Source organism: Papio anubis, chromosome 12 (genome assembly GCF_008728515.1).
Source record: "Papio anubis isolate 15944 chromosome 12, Panubis1.0, whole genome shotgun sequence".
In the NCBI taxonomy this organism is placed as follows: domain Eukaryota; kingdom Metazoa; phylum Chordata; class Mammalia; order Primates; family Cercopithecidae; genus Papio; species Papio anubis.
Window position 1 is genome coordinate 66337761 of NC_044987.1, and position 12076 is coordinate 66349836.

The 12076-nt window shown below is 38.7% G+C and overlaps 1 protein-coding gene across 3 annotated transcripts in view; it reads left to right on the forward strand.

Moving 5' to 3' along the window:
* The window catches only part of NLRP14 (NLR family pyrin domain containing 14), a 58614-nt gene that overhangs the window by 26053 nt on the left and 20485 nt on the right, over window positions 1–12076 (forward strand). For all 3 annotated transcript variants that reach the window (XM_017948678.3, XM_003910272.4, XM_009186692.3), the window contains exon 6: window positions 1986–2153. In XM_017948678.3, the coding sequence (XP_017804167.1) occupies window positions 1986–2153 (168 nt within the window). The remainder of the gene's footprint in view (window positions 1–1985; window positions 2154–12076) is intronic.

Here is a 12076-nt window from a genome sequence, read left to right on the forward strand (position 1 = left end):
CCCAGAGACAATAATTTGTGTCTTTTTGGAATCATTTTGATTGATTCCACAGCATGTATTTTTTTTTTTAATTTATCTTCTTTCTTTTTCTTTTCTCTTTTTTTTTTTTTGTGACAGTCTTGCTCTGTTGCCAGGCTGGAGTATAGTGGTGCAATCTTGGCTCACTGCAACCTCCGCCTCCCAGGTTCAAGCCAGTCTCCTGCCTCAGCCTCCCGAGCAGGTGGGACTACAGGCACGTGCCACCACACCTGGCTAATTTTTGTATTTTTAGTAGAGACGGGGTTTCACCATCTTGGCCAAGCTGGTCTCGAACTTCTGACCTCAAGTGATCTGCCCACCTTGGCCTCCTAAAATGCTGGGATTACAGGCATGAGTCACCACACCTGGCTGTATCCATCTTCTTGTGCTCAACAAAACATCTTCTAAAATTTATCCATGTTGTTGCAACTTTCAGTAGTTTCTTTTTTACTGCTGATTAGTATTCCATTGTATAACAATACTATAATTTGTTTATTCATTCTCTTGTTAAAAGACCCCTGGCGGTTTCCAGTTTTTAACCTATTAAGAATAAGGGTAATCTTTGCCAACATTTGCTGCTGTCAGTCTTTTTAAAATTTTATCTTAATTTGATTCTAGATACTCAATCACTTTAAAACGTTGAATGTTCACATATCTCTTACCCTTTTCTGTAAGGACTCCACTAGGAGCTGAAACTGATCCTAATCTCCTCTGTATTTTGTGTCTGTAAATGTGTGCAAGGTACATTTGTCGTTTGGTATGAACTGAATGCTGAACAAATGATAGATCTTTGTTTCCATTAGTACTAAAAATAGATGTTATTTTGGGCGGGGGGTGGGGACAGGCTTCTCATCAAATATTTTCCTCCCAATCTCAGTGTTTTTAGTGAGTTCTGACCTTGGATTTCAAGCATCTAGAGTAGGTCTGGTCTTCCATATAGATGTAGTAAGGCAACTAGATGTATGTTATGATTAAGGGGTTCCTGGAAGTCCTTTCCACTCATCCCTAAACATTTACCCCATATTGTCCCTTCACAGGATGTCATCAATTCAGATCTTCACCATAGCCAATCCCTTCTGGGTTAATTGACTTCCTTTCTTAGAATGGGAGGGTTGCATCAGTGGGAGGATGCCATGATGACTGTTCTCTGTCTGCCACCTTAATGTGGTCTTACTGTGGTCTCTTTTCCCTAATAAGTGAGATGGTGCCATTTATATTTACTGAGTGCCTTAGGCACTTTTACTAGATGAGGATGGTTAGTGCTGTAAATGGGTAAAATCTTTATTTTCCTGTGTGTACTTGCCTGGGGTAAGGGGAGTGAGGGTGGGTGGTGGGCAGAAGGGAGGAAAGGTGGTGTTACAAAGCAAGGTTTTGGACAGTGAACAGAAGGGCATTGGGGACTAGCAGAGATACTATAGAAGCATCAGAAATATCTGACATTGACTGAGTTAGCAGGTAGAAAGTAGGACAAAAAATGGCAGATTTAACTTCATTATTTTGCTTGGGCTGCCTCTGTACACCTGCCTCCTACAACTAGCAAAGTCCCCAAGATGACATAGTATGTTTTGCAACAGTGTTTTGTTATTACTGCACATCAAACAGTTGATGCTAATTGTGAATTAACCTTGGATTATTTAAAGATTTGGCTATTGTGAATTAATGTTATTTTAGTACTTGGAATGGCCCTGATAATTTTTGATAGTCATTCCTGGGATTACAAGTTTAAGAGGCTCCTCTTCTGCTTTTCATGATGTTATCACCTTCTTTTGCCTTAAGGTAAAAAAACCTTGGGAGTGTCAATTATCAGGACATAAATAGAAATTGAAGTTATAACCCAATTGTTTTAGATGAAAATAAGATAAAAGAATATTCATGTAATATCCAAGAATTAGATTGAAAAGAAAGAGATCCTGTAACCAAGGAGAGAAATGATTTTGTAATACCTCCTGCATGTTTTTCTTCTGAAGGTTGAAATGTATCACTTTCCCTGATGGTTGTCAGGATATCTCTACTTCTTTGATTCATAACCAGAATCTGATGCATCTTGACCTAAAAGGGAGTGATATAGGGGATAATGGAGTAAAGTCATTATGTGAAGCCTTGAAACACCCAGAGTGTAAACTACAGACTCTCAGGTAAGCTTTGAGTTGTTTTCTCTTGTTTTGTTTTTATAATTGAGGTTTTTGTCTATCCAAGTAGACTCTTACAGCCTGGATTTGCTATTCATAAGACTGGCTTAAATCTACTTTCATGATATGGGGTAGCAAGCATCAGTAGAATCAAGCTGATTTCGTTCTGGTAGGACTTTCACTCCTCCTATCTCCCCAGGAAGATTTCTCATTGTGTGGTTCTCTGTGTCTCCTAAATCTGCTGGTGGAGGGAATAAGAGCAGATTCAGAATTTATAAACATTTAACACCTCTAATATTTAAGTGCTGGAATAGATTTGTTGTATCTTTGAACTCTCATAGAAAATAACACACTGGGGGATGTTCTTTAAGTAACTGGGGGCAGTGCTGGGACAGACTCACTTTTATTTGATTTTTGATGGTGACTCCCCCTCAATTTAGAACTGCAACTCAGTGACTAGCCCAGAAGGCTGAGAAAGAACAGCGTGGAAATGGTCCTCTTTCAAGGTGCTTGCTGGCTACCACACACTATTGATCTTAGTGGTGACTCTTCTTTGGCTGATGAAAGCGAGAGGATTAGCAATCATACTGTTCTCCACATTGTGTGACAGGTTCTAAGAAAGATTTTATTTTCCAATGAAAGGCAATGAAATAGGTTTCTGACAAAACCAGACAAAACAAATAGTTACAGTAAGTTTTACATTAGAAGTTTTTATAAGCCCTGGACTCAGTTCAAGGTGGCCAAGACTGAAGCTTGATGCATGAAGGGCCAAAGTAGATCTGTATTTGTAGGAAGTTAATTACAATCCAGGTGTAGGAAAAGTAAGTGAAGTCTGGAATAAGACTTTCTTTGACATTTTTAAAACTCTTATCAGTTTTTGTAAGATGGAATTCACTTACAGCATATCTGGAAAGTTGTTGGATAATTCTCAAACATAGGTTGAGTTCAGTTGTTAGCAAGACAGGTCAGAGTAAAGGTTTTACCTACTAAGTAGTTTTAAGATATTATGAGGAATTTTCTGTAATCTACATCTCTGGTCTGAAACTCAGGTGAGAAGTATGTCACTGATTCTTATGTCTAAAAATAAAATGTATTAGTAGCAAAAAGCTGTTAAATTGAGGAAAAGAGGAAAGATGTTTTCTTACAGTGGGAGCTGTGGATCCAAGACAAAAAAAGCTTGGTGCTTGACAGACCAGTGGGACTTGATAAGGTCCCTTCCATTTGAGGTTTGAGTAATGTTGTCTACTGGTAAGCCTTGATACAGACCAAGTTGCCAGGATTTCAAATAGAAAACCATCTTTCTGAGTCAACTAGTAGGGCTCCTTGCAACAGTGAATACAATGCTTTGGCAAAAGTCATCAGAGCTTTGTAATAATCTAATACTCCATTATGTGGGACTGCATGTTCCCCCAGTGTGGGTGACCACTGAGGAGTAATCAGTGGCCTTACTAACATTTCCTGTGGGAGAAGGTCCAGTTTTCTGTTTGCTTCCTATCTCATGTTATAAGAGTCACAGGTAGTATGAATGTCCTCATTAGTTTGGTTTGTGTATAGACCATGCACAAGTTTCTAGAATTGCATTTTGGTGTTATACTCGCTCTGTTTCTAGATGATGTAAGCAGTGTTGATACATCAGTAGTGTTGATACATCAGTAGGACTTTGCCAGCCTGTCTTGCAACATATGATCCCAAGTTATTATTAGAACTTGGCTAATTTGGCCGGGTGCGGTGGCTCAAGCCTGTAATCCCAGCACTTTGGGAGGCCGAGACGGGCGGATCACGAGGTCAGGAGATCGAGACCATCCTGGCTAACACGGTGAAACCCCGTCTCTATTAAGAAATACAAAAAACTAGCCGGGCGAGGTGGCGGGCGCCTGTAGTCCCAGCTACTCGGGAGGCTGAGGCCGGAGAATGGCGTGAACCCGGGAGGCGGAGCTAGCAGTGAGCTGAGATCCGGCCACTGCACTCCAGCCTGGGCGACAGAGCGAGACTCCGTCTCAAAAAAAAAGAAAAAAAAAGAACTTGGCTAATTTATAAATAAAATATCTTTTAAAACTTTAAATTGCTCACATGAGCCCCTGTACATGAACATACCGAAAGGATACATAATCGCTAATTTTCTTCTTTCTTTTTTTGAGACAGAGTCTCGCTCTGTCACCCAGGCTGGAGTGCAGTAGTGTGATCTCTGCTCACTGCAGCCTCCACCTCTGCCTCCTGGGTTCAAGCGATTCTCCTGCCTCAGCTTCCTGAGTAGCTGGGACTACAGGCCCACGCCACCACGCCCGGCTAATTTTTGTATTTTTAGTAGAGATGGGGTTTCATCATGTTGGCCAGGATGGTCTCAATCTCCTGAACTTGTGATCTGCCTGCCTTGGCCTCCGGAAGTGTTGGGATTACAGGTGTGAGCCACCGCACCTGACCCATAATCACTAATTTTCATGAGAATACCTTACTATAATATTTACCAAAGGCTTCCCTCAAGAAAAGGAGAAAGATCTATTCTCTTTGTCTTGATAGATTTTTCCACAGTATAGGCCTTATAATGGGTCTTAAAATATGCTTTAAGGTGAGTTCTTAAAATTTGCTGAGCAAGGAGAGGCCAAAAACAAAAACAGAAACCTTGGCATAGTCCAATAATTTCTAATTGTGACCAGAATCTCTTCTTAGTTTGCATATGCTCTGCCACTGGGACTTCGTAAGCAAGGTAAGGGAACGATTGTTGCTTCCACAGCACAGCCACCTGAAGGGTACCAAAATGGCATATAAATGCAGAGCACTCTCTATATCTTCATAGACTTTGAATTAGAAGACTAATATTTCAGAAAGGGGGCATCTAGAAGAGTTAGATAAGGCCAGGTGTGGTGTCTCACGCCTGTAATCCCAGCATTTTGGGAGGCTGGCCACTCTGGATCACTTGAGGCTAGGAGTTCAAGACCAGCCTGGCCAACATGGCAAAACTCCATCTCTACTAAAAATATAAAAACTAGCCGGTCATGATGATGCACACCTGTAATCCCAGCTACTCAGGAGGCTGAGACAGGAGAATTGCTTGAAACCTGGGAGGTGGAAGTTGTAGTGAGCCAAGATGGCACCACCGCACTCCAGTCTGGGCAACAGAGCAAGACTCTGTGTTAAAAAATGTCAAAAAGAAGGAAGAAAGAAAAAAAAATAAGCTGGCTAAGAGGAACTTGCCTGAGAATGGCAAATATCCACAGCTGTGTCTCATTATCAACTAGCGTGAAATATTACTTAACAGGTAGATAGCATATGGACCAATAGAAATTTTTGCTTTTTCGGGAGTGAGGAACCTCTGTGACTCATTACAGTTGTTTATAATCATGAAGGGTCTAATGAGTCATCATAAATGTAAACAGAATTTGGAGAAATGAGAATACACACTTTAAAACCAAGGTTCTGCCACCTGGGCAGACTACACAGCAAGCAGAGATTAAACTACCAGTCTTCTTCTCCATTCAAAATGTTTCTTTTATTCATTAATAAACCATGATATATATAGTATACACAGCTTCATAATCATACCAAATAAAGTTTAAGTGAAATATCCTTTAAAGGTTGAGATCATAACTTTTTGAACAGAAATAATATGGATTATAAGGCAATATATTGATTTTTGCTGTCTTTATTTTAATATGAAGAACAAATTGTGTGGTAAGACAGTAATTTATTTTCCCACTTTGAAATTAAACCTCTCTAGAAACATTTAGATAAACTGTGAACTAATCTTTAAAATACTATATTACTTCAACATTTCAAAATCAGTAAGTTTGGAAACTGTATTTAAGTTAATATTAGGAATAATATAACCACTGTTGATAACTAACAATATAGCCAAACAATGCGATACCTCAAAACTTGACCACTTGACCCAGATAGTATAAAATGTTTATAATCTTGGCTGATTCCCAGATTTATAAGCTTCTGGTTTATAAAGATGCTGGTCATTTATTTAACTCATTTAACTCATATCTATATCTATATCTATAGTTATAGTTATATATAGAGAGCTATATATATATACACTTTAAAATATAAGTGTAAGTAATATGTCTACAGGAGAATTGTAGGATACTTAGGAAATGCTTTAATTTAGATTTCTCATTAAAGAAATGTAGAACATTTTGTGATCTCAAAAGCTATCATTTGTATTTTTTTCTGAGAGGATTTTGCATTTTTTTACTTTCACTTTTGTATTTTCAATTTTTGTAGATACATAGTAGGTGTGTATACTTATGGGTCACATGCAATATTTTGATGCAAGCATGCAATGCATAATAATCACATCAAGGTAAATGGGGTATCTATCACCTCAAGCATTTATCCTTTGTATTAAATAATCCAAGTATACTCTTTTAGTTATTTTAAAATGTACAATTATTTTTTACTATAGTCACCCTGTTGTCCTAGCAAATACTCAGTCTTATTCATTATTTCTAACTATTTTTTGTACCCATTAACCATCCTCTCTTCCCCTCTTTCCCCCACTACCCTTCCTAGCCTCTAATAACCACCATTCTACTCTCTGTCTCCATGAGTTCAATTATTTTCATTTTTCACTCCCACAAATAAGAACATGGAAAGTTTGTCTTTCTGTGCCTGGCTTATTTTGCTTAATATAATGATCTTCAGTTCTATCCATGTTGTTGCAAATGACAGTATCTCATTCTTTTTTATGGCTGAATAGTACTCCATTGTGTATATGTACCACATTTTCTTTATCCATTCAACTTTTCATGGACATTTAGGTTGCTTCCAAATCTTGGCTATTGTGAATAGTGCTGCAGTAAACGTGGGAGTGCAGATATCTCTCCAATACACTGATTTTCTTTCTTTTGGGTATATACTCCACAGTGGAATTGTTGGATCATACGGTAGCTCTAGTTTTTTTTTTTTTTTTGAGGAACCTCCAAATTGTTCTCCTTAATAGCTGTGTCAATTTGCACTGCTACTAACAGTGTAAGAGGGTTCCCTTTTCTCCACAACCTCACCAGTATTTGTTATTGACTGACTTTTGGATAGGTCATTTTTACTGGAGTGAAGTAATTTCTTGTTGTAGTTTTGATTTACATTTCTCTGATGATTAATGATGGTGAGCACCTTCGCATTTGCCATTTGTATGACTTCTTTTGAGAAATGTCGATTCAGATCTTTTGCGCATTTTTAATTGGATAATTAGATTTTTTTCCTGTAGTGTTGTTTGAGCTCCTTGTATAATATATTCTCGTTATTAACCCTTTGTCAAATGGGTAGTTTGCACATATTTTCTTCCATTTTGTGGGTTGTCCGTTCACTTTGTTGGTTGTTTCTTTTGCTGTGCAGAAGCTTTTTAACCTGATATTATCCCATTTGTCCATTTTTGCTTTGGTTGCCTATGCTTGTGGGGTATTACTGAAGAAATCATTGACCAATCCAATGTCCTGGAGCATTTCCCCTATGTTTTATTTTAATAGTTAAATAGTTTGAAGTCTTAGATTGAAGTCTTTAATCTATTTTGGTTTGATTTTTGTATATGTTGATAGATAGAAGTCTAGTGTCCTTCTTTTACATATGAATATCCAGTTTTCCCAGCACCATTTACTAAAGAGACTGTCCTTTCTGCCATGTATGTTCTTGGCACCTTTGTCAAAAACGACTCTACTGTAGATGTGTAGGTTTATCTCTGCATGTTGTATTTTTATTTCTCATTGTGGTAAAATCAGAATCTCAAATTACAGAGCCAATCAGTTTATCTAATGATTCACCTTGATTTAGAATAGGCCCATGAAGCCTATCCTGTTAGTGGAAATGGTCCTTCTCTTGGAAATATCATTCCTCTGTCACCTGCAGTACATTTATATTGATCCTTAGAAACAAACAGGTCCTGAAACCATATAGCTTCAGCAACAACTCTCCTGTTATCTCTTAATTTCTAATACATATCAGAAAAATAATCTCATACTCAAAAAACAAAAATAAATTATGAAGTTCTTGAGCAACCTGGAAATTACACAGCAAACATTTTCAGAAGGGAAAAATACATTTACATGGCTTCTCTGAGTTCCTGGGAGTTCATCTTCAGGAGTAGCAGTTCCTCTTTACTGAGGAATGGCCCCTTTTTCAGGTAATGGCAGTTTTCTGATTCTTGTTTGCTAGCAGGACAGGAGAATTTACTCCAAAAGGGCTCAACTCATAAAGAAAGCTCCAGTGTCTTGCATCATTTAAAATCCTACCCTGGCCAACTCTCAAACCAAGAGCATATTCCAGGTAGATGGAACATGGGTTCTCTAAGTCGACAGCATCCGTACCATCTTACGGACCTATACCCAATAACAGCCAGTCAGTGCTACAGACAGCAAGCAATAAGGACAACAAAAACATTCATAACTTGCTTACTTTTAAGGAGCTTTGGGCTTTGGAAATTTTTAGCCAAGGGTGTCATTTTGGTAGCACTATTAAGAGGAAGTTGTACAGGCTCCTAAGAAGGACCTAAATATAAGTGATAAGCTAATTTGTCTCCCATTTTGCTGGCTTATATTTAGGGGTCAGTTTGGAGCCATAATCCTCAGCTTTTGGCTTCCCTTTTGATTGAATCACTGGTGATTGATGTTACATATTAATACAGGTGAGAAAAAACCTCCAAACTCTAGAAAATTAGGAAAGGGTTATATTTTTTATTACCTTATACATGTGAGAGGAGAGTGTTAATGATTTTTTTTCTGATTTGAAAAAATCTTTTCAATATTTGTAAAATTTAGGAATTCAGAAATATCAATGTGAATATTACACCAGTGACACAAAGTAAGACAACTGATAAAAAGTACAGACTTAATAGTAGGTAAGGGTTGTTTTCACAAGGCATAGCAATAATTTCTAAAGTCCAGGTCTCTTATAAGATTTCATTATTACAATAAAACAAAATTATCCTTATAAAAGCTTTTCTGATTTATAATACTCTCTGCTTTTCTTTGCAGCTGCAGGGGAAAGAGGGAACATTTTGTTTTAATGAGGCTAATATTTCATACATAAAGAGTTAGGCAGTCCCATAGCTGAAATTCTATTACCACTAATACAAAAAAAAAAATCTCAAGAAACTCATAACATGGGAAGGATAACAGAAAATGAACTACCAACTATTTAATAATTGTATCTACAGTTAGAAACTTTTTGTTTTGTTTTGTTTTGTTTTTTATTATTATACTTTAAGTTCTAGGGTACATGTGCATAACGTGCAGGTTTGTTACATATGTATACTTGTGCCATGTAGGCGTGCTGCACCCATCAACTCATCAGCACCCATCAACTCATCATTTACATCAGGTGTAACTCCCAATGCAATCCCTCCCCCCTCCCCCCTCCCCATGATAGGCCCCGGTGTATGATATTCCCCTTCCCGAGTCCAAGTGATCTCATTGTTCAGTTCCCACCTATGAGTGAGAACATGCGGTGTTTGGTTTTCTGTTCTTGTGATAGTTTGCTAAGAATGATGGATTCCAGCTGCATCCATGTCCCTACAAAGGACACAAACTCATCCTTTTTTATGGCTGCATAGTATTCCATGGTGTATATGTGCCACATTTTCTTCATCCAGTCTGTCACTGATGGACATTTGGGTTGATTCCAAGTCTTTGCTATTGTGAATAGTGCCGCAATAAACATACATGTGCATGTGTCTTTATAGCAGCATGATTTATAATCCTTTGGGTATATAATGGGATGGCTGGGTCATATGGTACTTCTAGTTCTAGATCCTTGAGGAATCACCATACTGTTTTCCATAATGGTTGAACTAGTTTACAATCCCACCAACAGTGTAAAAGTGTTCCTATTTCTCCACATCCTCTCCAGCACCTGTTGTTTCCTGACTTTTTAATGATCGCCATTCTAACTGGTGTGAGATGGTATCTCATTGTGGTTTTGATTTGCATTTCTCTGATGGCAAGTGATGATGAGCATTTTTTCATGTGTCTGTTGGATGTATGAATGTCTTCTTTTGAGAAGTGTCTGTTCATATCCTTTGCCTACTTTTTGATGGGGTTGTTTGTTTTTTTCTTGTAAATTTGAGTTCTTTGTAGGTTCTGGATATTAGCCCTTTGTCAGATGAGTAGATTGCAAAAATTTTCTCCCATTCTGTAGGTTGCCTGTTCACTCTGATGGTAGTTTCTTTTGCTGTGCAGAAGCTCTTTAGTTTAATTAGATCCCATTTGTCAATTTTGGCTTTTGTTGCCGTTGCTTTTGGTGTTTTAGACATGAAGTCCTTGCCCATGCCTATGTCCTGAATGGTATTACCTAGGTTTTCTTCTAGGGTTTTTATGGTATTAGGTCTAACATTTAAGTCTCTAATCCATCTTGAATTAATTTTCGTATAAGGAGTAAGGAAAGGATCCAGTTTCAGCTTTCTATTTATGGCTAGCCAATTTTCCCAGCACCATTTATTAAATAGAGAATCCTTTCCCCATTTCTTGTTTTTCTGAGGTTTGTCAAAGATCAGATGGCTGTAGATGTGTGGTATTATTTCTGAGGACTCTGTTCTGTTCCATTGGTCTATATCTCTGTTTTGGTAGCAGTACCATGCTGTTTTGGTTACTGTAGCCTTGTAGTATAGTTTGAAGTCAGGCAGCATGATGCCTCCAGCTTTGTTCTTTTGACTTAGGATTGTCTTGGCAATGCGGGGTCTTTTTTGGTTCCATATGAACTTTAAAGCAGTTTTTTCCAATTCTGTGAAGAACCTCATTGGTAGCTTGATGGGGATGGCACTGAATCTATAAATTACCTTGGGCAGTATGGCCATTTTCATGATATTGATTCTTCCTATCCATGAGCATGGTGTGTTCTTCCATTTGTTTGTGTCCTCTTTGATTTCACTGAGCAGTGGTTTGTAGTTCTCCTTGAAGAGGTCCTTTACATCCCTTGTAAGTTGGATTCCTAGGTATTTTATTCTCTTTGAAGCAATTGTGAATGGAAGTTCATTCATGATTTGGCTCTCTGTTTGTCTGTTACTGGTGTATAAGAATGATATTCAATCTCCGATCCTCTTTCTTCCAGTTGATCGAGTCGGTTACTGAAGCTTGTGCATTTGTCACGTATTTCTTGTGTCATGGTTTTCATCTCTGTCAGTTCGTTTATGGCCTTCTCTGCATTAATTATTCTAGTTATCAATTCTTCCACTCTTTTTTCAAGATTTTTAGTTTCTTTGCGCTGGGTACATAATTCCTCCTTTAGCTCTGAGAAGTTTGATGGACTGGAGGCTTCTTCTCTCATCTCGTCAAAGTCATTCTCCGTCCAGCTTTGATCCATTGCTGGCGATGAGCTGCGTTCCTTTGCAGGGGGAGATGCACTCTTATTTTTTGAATTTCCAGGTTTTCTGCCCTGCTTTTTCCCCATCTTTGTGGTTTTATCTGCCTCTGGTCTTTGATGTTGGTGACGTACTGATGGGGTTTTGGTGTAGGTGTCCTTCCTGTTTGATAGTTTTCCTTGTAACAGTCAGGACCCTCAGCTGTACGTCTGTTGGAGATTGCTTGAGGTCCACTCCAGACCCTGTTTGCCTGGGTATCAGCAGCAGAGGCTGCAGAAGATAGAATATTGCTGAACAGCGAGCGTACCTGTCTGATTCTTGCTTTGGAAGTTTCCTCTCAGGGGTGTACTCCACCATGTGAGGTGTGGGGTGTCGGTCTGCCCCTAGTGGGGGATGTCTCCCAGTTAGGCTACTCAGGGGTCAGGGACCCACTTAAGCAGGCAGTCTGTCCATTCTCAGATCTCAACCTCCATGTTGGGAGATCACTGCTCTCTTCAAAGCTGTCAGACAGAGTTGTTTGTGTCTGCAGAGGTTTCAGCTGCTTTTTTTTTTATTGTTGTTGTTGTTTAGCTGTGCCCTGTCCCCAGAGGTGGAGTCTACAGAGACAGGCAGGACTCCTTGAGCTGCTGTGAGCTCCACC